The 11,032-nt window shown below is 44.2% G+C and overlaps 1 protein-coding gene across 1 annotated transcript; it reads right to left on the bottom strand.

The window, feature by feature from the left end:
- Positions 1 to 1,163: 1,163 nt before the first annotated feature.
- Positions 1,164 to 8,084, bottom strand: KCNJ2 (potassium inwardly rectifying channel subfamily J member 2). The gene is made up of 2 exons (XM_042916187.1): positions 7,925 to 8,084; positions 1,164 to 2,869 (listed from the first exon to the last, which is right to left on the bottom strand). The coding sequence occupies exon 2, from the start codon at positions 2,652 to 2,654 to the stop codon at positions 1,371 to 1,373; it is 1,284 nt and encodes a 427-aa protein (XP_042772121.1). The 5' UTR covers positions 2,655 to 2,869; positions 7,925 to 8,084; the 3' UTR covers positions 1,164 to 1,370.
- Between the last annotated feature and the right edge of the window lie 2,948 nt (positions 8,085 to 11,032).

Genomic DNA, 11,032 nt, shown 5'->3' with positions numbered 1-11,032 from the left:
CACGAGGGGACTTGCTCCACACAGACCGATCGGAAGAACCAGCCTAGAGGTCAGCTGTGGCATCTTCTCAAAGGCAAAGTCAAGCTGGAAGTGTCCTGACAGTTGGGGCAACGAATTCAGCCACAAGGGTTTAACCTTATTTATCTTTCATGTTGGATGGCTCAGCCTTGAGGATGCCAACGAACTCCAACCTAGGAATACATTTTGGAATGTGCAAAAAAGGGGAAACCCAGAAAAATCTAAGAGCACTTCGCCATCTCGCACCTTATGTATTAGCCTGGCCAGCCCTACCTCGCAGGAAAGAAAAGATATTTAATATTGTGTATGTGTGAATTTTACTTCCCCTTTCTTCTTTCTCCTATCACACACAAGTCGCATGAAAGAACAAAACTGAAAAAGCACTACACTTACTAGACTCTGTGTGGATGATGTTCTATTTTCTGAGTAAGGTGAAAAAGGAAAGGGCAGTTCAAGGTCTTGCTGAGGTTCAAAGTTACTGTCTCTTGATTTCAAGGCAGCCACGGGGCTTTTTATCCCTTTTTGTATAAGCTCCACTGTGCAAAAATGTGCATTATCTTTGGTATTTATTTTAGGTAGTCTAACTTAAAATTTGAGATAACCCATTAACATCATGGAAGAAAAAAAAAAACAAAACAAACAAACCCAGAGGCTACCATTTGGCTAGTGTTACATAATGCCCTTATGTAACCAAAGAGAGAGAGAGAGAGAGAGAGAGAGAGAGAGAGAGAGAGAGAGGAAGAGAGAGAGAGAAAATCAATTCTAGCAAACAAATTACTGGCCTCAAAAAAATCAGGCTCTCGTTTTGGCAGCTCTTGGCAAACACTTGCCACTTTGAAGCACATATCATGAGCTTTCAACAAAGTTCAACACTGACTTTTAAATTACACGAAAGAAAAACTACACAACAACAAAAATACAATTTGTGTTCATGTAGTTAGCAGCTTTTCAAAAATTAAGGCAGAGTCTTGCCTTTGTTATGCCATTAAAAACATTCTTGTTCCCTAAAGAGAAGCATTCTGGATTAGTCAAATACCCAACCAAGGCTTGCCTGCAAGTTCAAGTTTTGTAAAAACACAAAACAATACATAAAGACCCCATAACTTATTCTACAACATGTATGTGCCATTGGGTCACGGGGGTGGGGGGGGGAGGGGTGGGGAGGGGGAGGCATGTTGAGTGCTTTATGTTCATCTCCGAGCTTACAGTCTTTCTCTGAAACCATTGTACTAGCCTCAGTCCCTTGTGGCCACTTGCCTTGACCCACCTCTTCACCAGTACCGTCGTCTGAATAACTGTTTTGGGCCTTTGACCAACAGACTGTAGTTTAAATATTCCAGAGAAGGAAGCAGTCATATCTCCGACTCTCGCCGTAAGGGCCTGGGCTCTAGAGGTACACTTGCCTGGTTGTGAAGGTCTATGTCAGGGGGTGTGTCTGTACTAGTGCTTTCCGGGACTCCGTTTTCACTGTCATCTTCCTCTTTGCTTGTGAGGGCAACTTCGTTTTCATAGCAAAATGAATTAGCATTTGAGAGGATATATTTCTTTTCTGCTAAGTCTCTGGCACTACAAAGGGGAGTGTTGGGCACTTCATAAGTCTTGTGGAACCTTGAGTAGTCCACTTTGTAATAGTGCTTCTCTTCAAAGAGTACAGGCTCATAGCGGTGGCCCCAAAGGATTTCATTGGCCAGATACGAGCTACGGCACTGTGTTGTCATGGCCGTGGCTTCCACCATGCCTTCCAGTATCACAACAATTTCAAAGTCTGCATTGTCAATGTCCTGTTTACTCAAATCATATAAAGGACTATCTTCATCTATTTCATGGACTATAGTGATGGGGGACACCAGAAATATACGATCAATTCCACTGTCAAACCCAACGTTGATATCTATTTGATCCAGGGGGATGTACTCCCCTTCAGAAGTGATTCTGGATTTGAGCAGCTGTGCTCTCACGTGAGCTTCCACCAAATGGCTTTTCCGAAGATTGCCCACCCGCCACATCAAACACAGTTTGCCGTCTCTCATGGCGATCACGGCATTGTGACTGAAGACAAGAGTCTCGTTTCTCTTCTTTGGCTTTGCCATCTTTGCCATGACTGCGCCAATGATAAATGCATCGATGATGCAGCCCACAATGGACTGGAACACCACCATAAAAACCGCAATTGGGCATTCGTCCGTGACACACCTGAAGCCATAGCCGATGGTTGTCTGGGTCTCGATGGAGAAGAGGAAGGCAGCTGTGAAGCTGTTGACCTCCGACACACAAGCTTTGCTCTCTTTAGATGCATCCAGGTCCCCATGGAGCAAAGCTATCAACCAAAACACGCAGCCAAAAAACAGCCACGAGAGAACGAAAGCCAGACAGAAGATAACCAGCATCCATCTCCAGCGAATGTCCACACATGTGGTAAAGATATCTGCAAGGTACCGTTGTCCCTTCTCACCCACATTGATGAACTGAACATTACAGTGGCCGTCTTTCTTCACAAAGCGGCTCCTGCACTGTTGTCGAGTATGGACTTTACTCTTCCCATTCCCAAAGCCATTTGCAACCGCCATGGTGGCCAACTTCATCCCGTCTTCTTCCGAAGAGACAATGCTGTAGCGGTTGGTTCGCACACTGCCCATCGCTTCTGCTGTGGACTCCAGTGCTTCTGCTTTGGAAAACAGTCTGAGTTTTTGCAAAACCCTTTGGAGAAACAGTTTTGAATGTTCAGTGAGGACGCACACACAAAAAAATAAGGAGAGATGGGGGTCTCCGGGAGCCTTGAGGTTCTACCAAGGTCTGTCTACTGACATGCAGCACTACCTTAGTAACTCAGCTGACATCCAGGGTACATGTCCTGAAAAAAACCAAACAGACAGACAAAAGACATTATTCATTAGAAAACAAGTCATTATCGAAGGGTTCTACTCCCTAAGGCAACATGTCCTAGCAGGATACGGTCAGATATAGAGAAATACACTCTGCATTGAATAACAGGAGTTTTCATTTCTTCGTACCCTGGAAAATATCTGTATTATATAAACAAAGTCAATAAACATAGAAGACTTAGTTGTTTGGAACAGCCTTTCAACCAACATTTCAGGTCCTTTTCTCCCTATTTTTTTTCCAGCAAGCTAGGAGATTCTATTTTACAGATAACCTCTCTTATTCTCTCTCTTGCCTTCTCTACATGCTAGGGTCCCGAGTTATTAAGCAGGAGAAAGGTTTGCTAAGCCCAAAGTTTGTCGCCAGGTTTTGGGAACTCAAAATGTCTAGAGAACATTTCATATAAATGCAGAACATTAATATTAATTTGAGTTGCAGGCGCATTATGGGAGAATATGGGAGCCCTTGATGACACGGTGGAAAGCAGAAGGCACAGACTATTTTGTTTAAATGATAAAACTGAGTAGACAGCCCTTATGATGATCTGAAATCGGTCCCAATTTCTGGAGACTGTTTGGGCTTGCTGCATCACTTCACACGCTGCAAGCAGCCACTTTGCAGAAATGCCTGATAACATCTCTGTTAGTGCAAGTGATTCTGACTTGAAGGCGTAGGTTTGCTCTGGGGGATAAAGAGCGAGTCTGTTGCCTAGCAATGAGTCCTGAAATTCTCTGGAGATGGGACTGCCATGTGTAATGACAGGCTAGGAAGTAAGCACCTTTGTGCCAAAGGACCAGGTCTTTAGCGAATTGAGATAAGGCAGGAACTCATTTCATGTGGGTCCAATTCTGGGTCTTCCCAAACAGAGACAACTTTGTAGGAGTGGAGCATAATTGTCAGTTTACTTTCACTTCGAGCGCTCTTGTTTGCTATATGTTCCCATGGAGAAGGCACTCACCTTTACCTAATGTGAACAAATAGTAGTTTTTCAGTTTTTTCCTCTTGCCTTATCCTAACCTAGGTAAAAACTATCTATTTAACTTCCCATCTTCACTCCAAAGAAAACTATTTTTTTCCTTGACCAACAAACAGAAGTGTAAGATGAAGTCTAACATGTTTTCTTCGCCAAATAGAAATTAACAAAACTAATATGGCATATAAAACCCAAAAGCGATCCTCCACTTGTCAAACAACCCAATCGATCTCCTGCAATAAAGGGGGACAATGAAAACCAGATGGCAAGGAGCAGAAATTTGCTGAAGCCCTGATCATGAGGACTCCACTTTTTCTTTCCCCCCTCCAAACCACATTAAGATTAAGTGGTTAACAGAACCAATCTCAGCCAAGCCAACTGCAAAAAAAAATAAAGCCGTTCATGTATCTTGTTTTGGTACACCCCCCTAAAGAGAGGCAAGGTGTATTGTCTTTGAAAATGCCTCGTTACAGGCTTTTCGCTTCTCCCTCCTTATCCAAGTTATTATGCAAGAATGTGCCCCAACACATTTTTCCTGAGATTAGTCATCTTTGAAAATTGCAATGTGTGTTACATTTTGGCAGCTTTTGATACCTAAATGATGCCCGATTTGAAAGTGCCTTTGAATTACTTTATAAAAAGAAGTTACTGTGCCTTCCCAGTCTTCCACCTGCTTCAATGTTTTGTCTGCTTCCCTACGAAGTTTGTACTTGGACAAAAGGAACAAGCCTCCTGTTCCTCAGGGTTCTAGGTCCTGGACATGGAAAGAATTGTTTTAACAGTGATTTCAGATTACTGGGCTCATGTGAAATTGCCAAGGATTTCTACACAAACCCAGATAGGGATAATAATATAGCGGCAGATACAGGTGTACTTTCCAAAAAAGGGGGATGGGGAGAAAGCTCACTTAAATAGTGCTTGTATCCTTGAGCTCTGAATGACTTCAGAATCTTATATTATAAGTTGACAGCAAGAAATTCCCTTTTCATGATTCAAAACAAGCCTTCCATCTGAGTTACCATTAGGGACCACGAGTAGACAGTTTCAAATTTCTTCTGACTTATTTCTTCACTCTTTCCAGATTAAAGCATAACAACCATATGAAATCTAAAGACTGAATTACGATCTTCCAAAAATCCTGACCCCGGGACATTAGTTCGAATTCCACAAAACACAATACCAGCTTCCTACGGATAGCTTTCTGCATTTAGAACTTGAAAACAGCCTGCATTGAGCGACTATTATTGTCTTATTTCCACTGTTAATGACAGAATTTGTTCCACATGCAGAGCATCATTTAGAAATTTTACCCTTCTGCCTGCAAAGGAGAAAAAAGATGGTTTGTTTTGTTTTGTTTTTTGTTTTTTGGCAAAATGGAAGATTTTGTCACTTCGAATAGATATGCTCCAAAACAGATTTCTGGGTGTATATGTGTCTACACACATTATGTATATTCAGAGTTTTGGGAAACTGATCACAGAGCAAAACTCTAAACCTGCCACAGTTTGCTAGGGTGATTGTCTTAATATTTCATTGTGATGAATGTCCTTTTTACTGACCTACTCACATGCCCAACTGACTTTACGCAAGCAGAAAACTTCCTTGCCTGCTTTTCTCTCACTGAAAATCACCGATTCATGAGTGTCTAGAAAAAAAACTTTCATTAGGAACAGGGCTTTCGTGCAACTTTATTGTAGACATACGTTCAAAATTATTGTGTGAGAAACATTCAATCAAGAGTAGAGGAGATCACTAAGTGATGTGACTCCTTGAGGGGTAAGACTCAGGAGAATCCATAGCTGATTTGATGTGTAAATTCCCCTCTGAGCCAAAATATTTCAGGCCCTGATGTAAATTTAATAGATACAAATAATCATTTTACCCAGGCTATAACCAATGAGGTAGAAAGTATTTCTGGGAAATTGAAAGGCTACATGTGGTGGTGTTCATGTTAAGACTATTTATAGGCTGAGCCAAAATTAAGCATAAGCAATGGAAAAAAATAGTTCAGCCGTTTCAATCTTAGGTAGATGTTAAAGAGAGAGAGCACTACAGATAAATTCAAGGTCAAGGAGATAACACTGTATAAATGAGTGAATCTGAATCGTTTTTACCATATGGGAAATACTTCCAAGATGGGTTATAAAAAACAGGAAAAATATAATTATGAAGAATAAATGTGTCCCATAATAAGGTCCCGGTGAACAGTGGACAAGAAAGTTTCTAACTAAGGACAGGAAATAAGGATAGGTAAAGAAAGTGTGCTGGGCTGAAAGAAAGGTCTGCTAATGAGTGTTTAGAGCAGTTATTCCCCAGCTGACGCCATATAGACCAGCCTGAGTGTGCTCAGGGCACATGTTGCTATGTGAGCACAACTGCTGGCAAAGCAGCCTCTTGGAAGCTCAGTAAACAGAAGGGAGGGGGAGGGGAAGTAGGGGAAGGGCAGAGGGATATGCATTTATCTATGTGAGCACTCTACCCTTTATACTCGGCAATGCACGTAGCATCATTCAGCATTTGCAAATGCTGAGAAATATACACATTTGGTGAGATAAAACCTGCAACAGTCTGTCAGTTCAGGTAAAAATGTGGCCCATCTTTCATGCTACGGAAAAGTTATTCAAGGACTCTACAGCTAACCAGAGATTCTACAGGTGGAGCATCTAAAGGTAGCAGAAATACTGTGTGTCCTTAAAAAAAAAAAAAAAAAAAAAGCCAAATTCACAAGCGTTTAGAGCAAATATTCCTATGGATGCCAATAACATTAAAGAAAGTGCCACCAAAACCTGAGGGGGAGGGGTTAAAGCAAAGTTAAATGACCTTGACCCCAACGTTGACCCCTCTCACCATCCTGGAAGTAATAGCTCTTACTCCTGAGCCTGGAGACTTTTCAGATATTGGCAAATATAAATTAACCACTCAGGGGTGGGGGAGGAGGGGAGCTGAGAAAAAGCTAATAAGTGTACAGGTAATATATAGCAGACACAGGGCAGTGGTTAGTGAGAGGAAATCTGACAGCCTTTTGATTATTAATGTGAAAAGAAAGTAAGTGGTAAAAGTCAATATGCATTCTTTCATACCTAAAACACGTTTTCAATGCCTTGTTTCCTAACAGGTAAATTCTGAGCTTATGAAAATCCCCAGGATTCACAGCGGTATCCTAGTTACCATCCTACTGGTAGGCTTATCCAGACACAGACATTAAACTGCCCTTTTCCTATCTCGATTTTTTTTTTTTCAACTGTCATGACAAGTCTATGTTATGATGCAATCCTTTTGCAGAATCGAGTCATTTTGACCACTGTGCTTTCCTGAAATCACCCTGTCTTCAACTTAGGTATTAACACTATTATTACTAAGAATAATACGTTGCTTAGGACAGAGTGACATATGATGTGAAAGTTTTGCTGTCTTCGGGCTCAAATCCAACGCGGGCTTGCGCTCTCTTTCCCCAGCAAAGCAACTTTGAGAGACGCTCGCTCTGTTTGGAACTCGACGCTACACTTGAAGCAATGACAAAGGGAAAAAAACAAAAACAAAAACAAAAAAAACCGCCAAGGATCAAGACTACTGCTGAGTCCCAAGTTTGCCAAGGTTTGAGACCAGTGTTCTAGAAGCACTCCCCACCCCCCGCCTTTTTTTTTTTTTTTTTTTTTTTTTTTTTTTTTTTTTTTTTTTTTTTTTTTTTTTCCCTTAGAGCGAGAATCGAACACAGGCTCCCTGGCCCATGTCTCCAAACTCAGTATCTCGCTACAGCTGGTGCATTGGAAGTTATGAGCACACACAGATGCTGCAGAGAAATCTGTTTCTATTGCTCAACTGTTCCAAGCATGTCTCAGTATTTTTAGCTCTGGGGATGTTCTGGTGCGCACACAAACTCCATAGGCATGATCTGGGACTCCGCAGCGTGGGTAAGCGCTACAGCAGCGTGACAGCTGGGCACCTCTGGAGCAGCGGGGCAGGGTAGGGTCGGCGACGGCGGCCCGAGTCCACTCCCCCGGACACACAGGCAGCGGGAGACAAGGAGGGAAGAAAACACACAGCAGCCCTTACCTGTTGCTGGCGCAGGAGCATGGGGACATGGAGTGGAAGTGGGGGGTACAGAGGCATGTAAGATCCAGTAGTTTGTAAAAGCGAGTGAGCCAAAGCAAACCAGAATCCCCAAGACCCAGCTTGCCGGCGCCGAGTGAGACTGTGCGCTGGCCAGGGCTCTAGTGCGCTCTGCAATAGCCTGGGCTCTTTTGAGATACCGGCCCGCCTGGCTCCGCCCTCCGGCCTCTGCCGGCCAATCGCGGCGCGCCTGGCCGCACGGCCGGCCCCGGGAATCGCGGCAGGGAGGGGAGGATGCTACACCCGCGACCCGCGGCGCTGCCAGCGAGGAGAACCTGCCGCCGCTTCCTCCCCCTCCGCCCTCCGAGCCGGGTCGGGGAGTCCGGCCCCGGCCGGGGGAGGAGGAAGTTGCGCCCCAGCTGGGACAGCAGCAGGTGGGCAGCTCCGCGGCCGGGCTTTTGCGGCCGCCTAATTGCAGCCTGGCCTTGGGATGAGCTTCCTTAGCCGTCTCCGAGCCCCACACTTCCCTTTTCCTCTGCTCGGTGGCTGCCGTGCCGTGTGCGTCCTCCTCGAGGTGCCAGGGCCGGGCGAACCGTTTGCAGGCGGGGAGGATTGCATTACGTTGCAGCCCAGGCGCACCTCCCTGTCCCCTTGCTCCCACCTACGGCCCCACGCCCCCCGAATTCCCCGGCGGAGGAGCCGCGAATGCAATGGGGGAAAGGGACCGGGACGGCGCGCAGAACCCGGCTGGATTTTAGACGCGCACAACTTTTGCAACTGCAGAGCCGCTTGGCTCTTTCTGCTCCCGGCTGTTCGTGAATTACTTACAAAGCGCCTAGACTTCTCTGCAGGGTGAACGACTCGTTCCCTCTCGCATTGTCCGCCCTCAGTCTCTTTCTCCACCGCCGCCCGGCACGCTCTACTGATCTAAAATCAGAGCAATTAGAGTAATGAATTCTCTGGAACAGCAACTCCTACAGACACTCAGCTCTGCCCTCGCATCAGCGCCTCCCAGCCCTCATTCCCAGCAACCAGGCAAGAGCATGTAGACCCTTTAAAAACCTATGTCAACTTCAGTGTTAACCGCGTCTGGATCCTGCGGCTTTACAGCTTAGTCCGTGTGTACGTGTGTCTGGCTGTCGGTGTGTGTGTGTCTCTGTGTGTGTGTCAATTGAGTAAGTGCATGTAACTCTGATTACTTGGGCGTCCTAACGAAGCTTTGCTCTTAAAGGACACAGTATATTTAGGAGTCTTCCTTACACGGAGTTTGAAATTCCTGTGTGTGTGTGTAATGTTTATTTCCTCAAGCGACCAAATGCGTCCTTCGTGCAGTTGGTTGAAACCTCTAAAAGGCCTCCTAGAGTCGCCAAACTACTTGCACAGTCTAGCTCGTCGTATTCAGGGCGGCACGGACTGGTGGATTTGTGTGCGTAGGGGAGGTGAAACTTGACAATTCAAGGAAAGGGTCTGCGCCGGTACCCACCTCCTAGCCTCATTCCCTCACTTGGCCCCTAGGAGGTGCTGGTGAAATATGCTAGGTTTTGCAGATGCGTACTTAACCCTGCTTTAGCAAGGGTGCCGCCTGTCCTGGCGCTGAGCGAGAGACTGAAATTAAGAGTGTGAAATAAGTTGTGCGTGCGGCGTATCTGCCTGCGCTGAGAGCCAAACGTCTTGCCGTTCCGTCCCACTTGCTGAGATTGTACAGTACTCCAAACCCTGTGACCGTCTTGCCTTGTATGCGGGAGTAATACTTCACCCGGGGTGGGGGTGGGGTGGGTGGCGGTAGGGGTGTGTGTGTCCACTTTAATATTTATTAAGTAATGTATTACTTTGGAACAGCTTGCATTAACTCTGCCAAATAGATGGATGTGTAGAAACCCAGGCTGCAGCCCAAAGCTAAAAACGTGGAGATAGACAAGCTAACTCTGTGTAGCCAGAGGAAGGACAATGACTGACATCTCACCCCACCACAATAAGCTGCTTCTGAAATATGTTTCTTCATGGATTTCTTCTAAGAAACAGTTGGGAGAGGTCCAATCAACCCCTTAAAACATATTAAGACTAAAGGGAAAGAGGAAATTAATCATTTATGTGTATGTCCTTTATTATGATTCAGTCTGTGCATCTGTAGATAGCTAAGAATTTTCCAGCCCATGTGAATTCGGAGAGGCAGCATTTTTATTTCTAGGTAATGAGCTCTTTTTGAAAGTCAGTCACCCAGAAAGGGGTGCCATTTTCCTGGCATGTGGATTGAAATTGTTTTATTTTAATACTCTAACTGAATAAACTGAATATAATCATAGGCCAAGATAGTTTCATATAATAGAAGAATCTTTAAAGAAATGAACACGAAGTTATAAGATTATGGTTGTTGTGTAAATTTTGTCATGGAGGGGGAAAATAAATAGACGTACCTTAATCTTTCTCATCAGCATCACTCTTACCCACCATGGGCTGATATGCAGCCAGGCTTATTTCTTGAAGTTAAAGAAAAATTGATTCTTGTAATACGCAGATTCCCAGCCTAAATAGAGGTTTTACCTTAATTATTTAGCTAAATAAGGAAACATGAAGGATTAAGTTTTGTAAGTAAATGACACTTTGTAAATGCATGAGGGCACTAACCCCACTGCTTTGTGTTATAAAGGGAAAAAAAATTAAGTGTGCATTTTAATTAATAAGTGACTTGTCACTATGCCCCTATTAGGAAAATTCTAGTGTTCCAAAGCTTTCAGGACTTTTTGGAGTGATGCATGGTACAGATTTCTCTAGTCAGAGTGTATCTTTTTTTGGCTGAATCAGTCCTTATTTAGCAAAAATCCCCATTAGTTTTGGACACCAATGCAGTTGGGTGTTGGGATCCATCTGTGGATTAAATTTTTCCAAGGAAATGACAGTTATGCCCTTACTGATTCCCTCCACAGTAACAACCTATAATATTAGAGCCAAATATTAGTCACAATCCAGATCTGCAGTTAGATTATGAAGGGTTGTGTGACGCAGAAGGGATTGTTCCGCTAGGAACACAGATCTTTCCTTTGCACTTATATAAATATCTCTAGCAATTAGATATATTTTCAGACTTCTGTTAACCAGGTATGCAGTCCAATT

This window comes from Panthera leo, chromosome E1 (assembly GCF_018350215.1).
Source record: "Panthera leo isolate Ple1 chromosome E1, P.leo_Ple1_pat1.1, whole genome shotgun sequence".
NCBI classification, from domain to species: domain Eukaryota; kingdom Metazoa; phylum Chordata; class Mammalia; order Carnivora; family Felidae; genus Panthera; species Panthera leo.
This window is presented reverse-complemented; position numbering and strand designations above follow the sequence as displayed.

Coding starts and splice junctions, on each gene's coding strand:
- KCNJ2 (XM_042916187.1), bottom strand. CDS start 2,654: ATGGGCAGTGTGCGAACCAACCGCTACAGCATTGTCTCTTCGGAAGAA.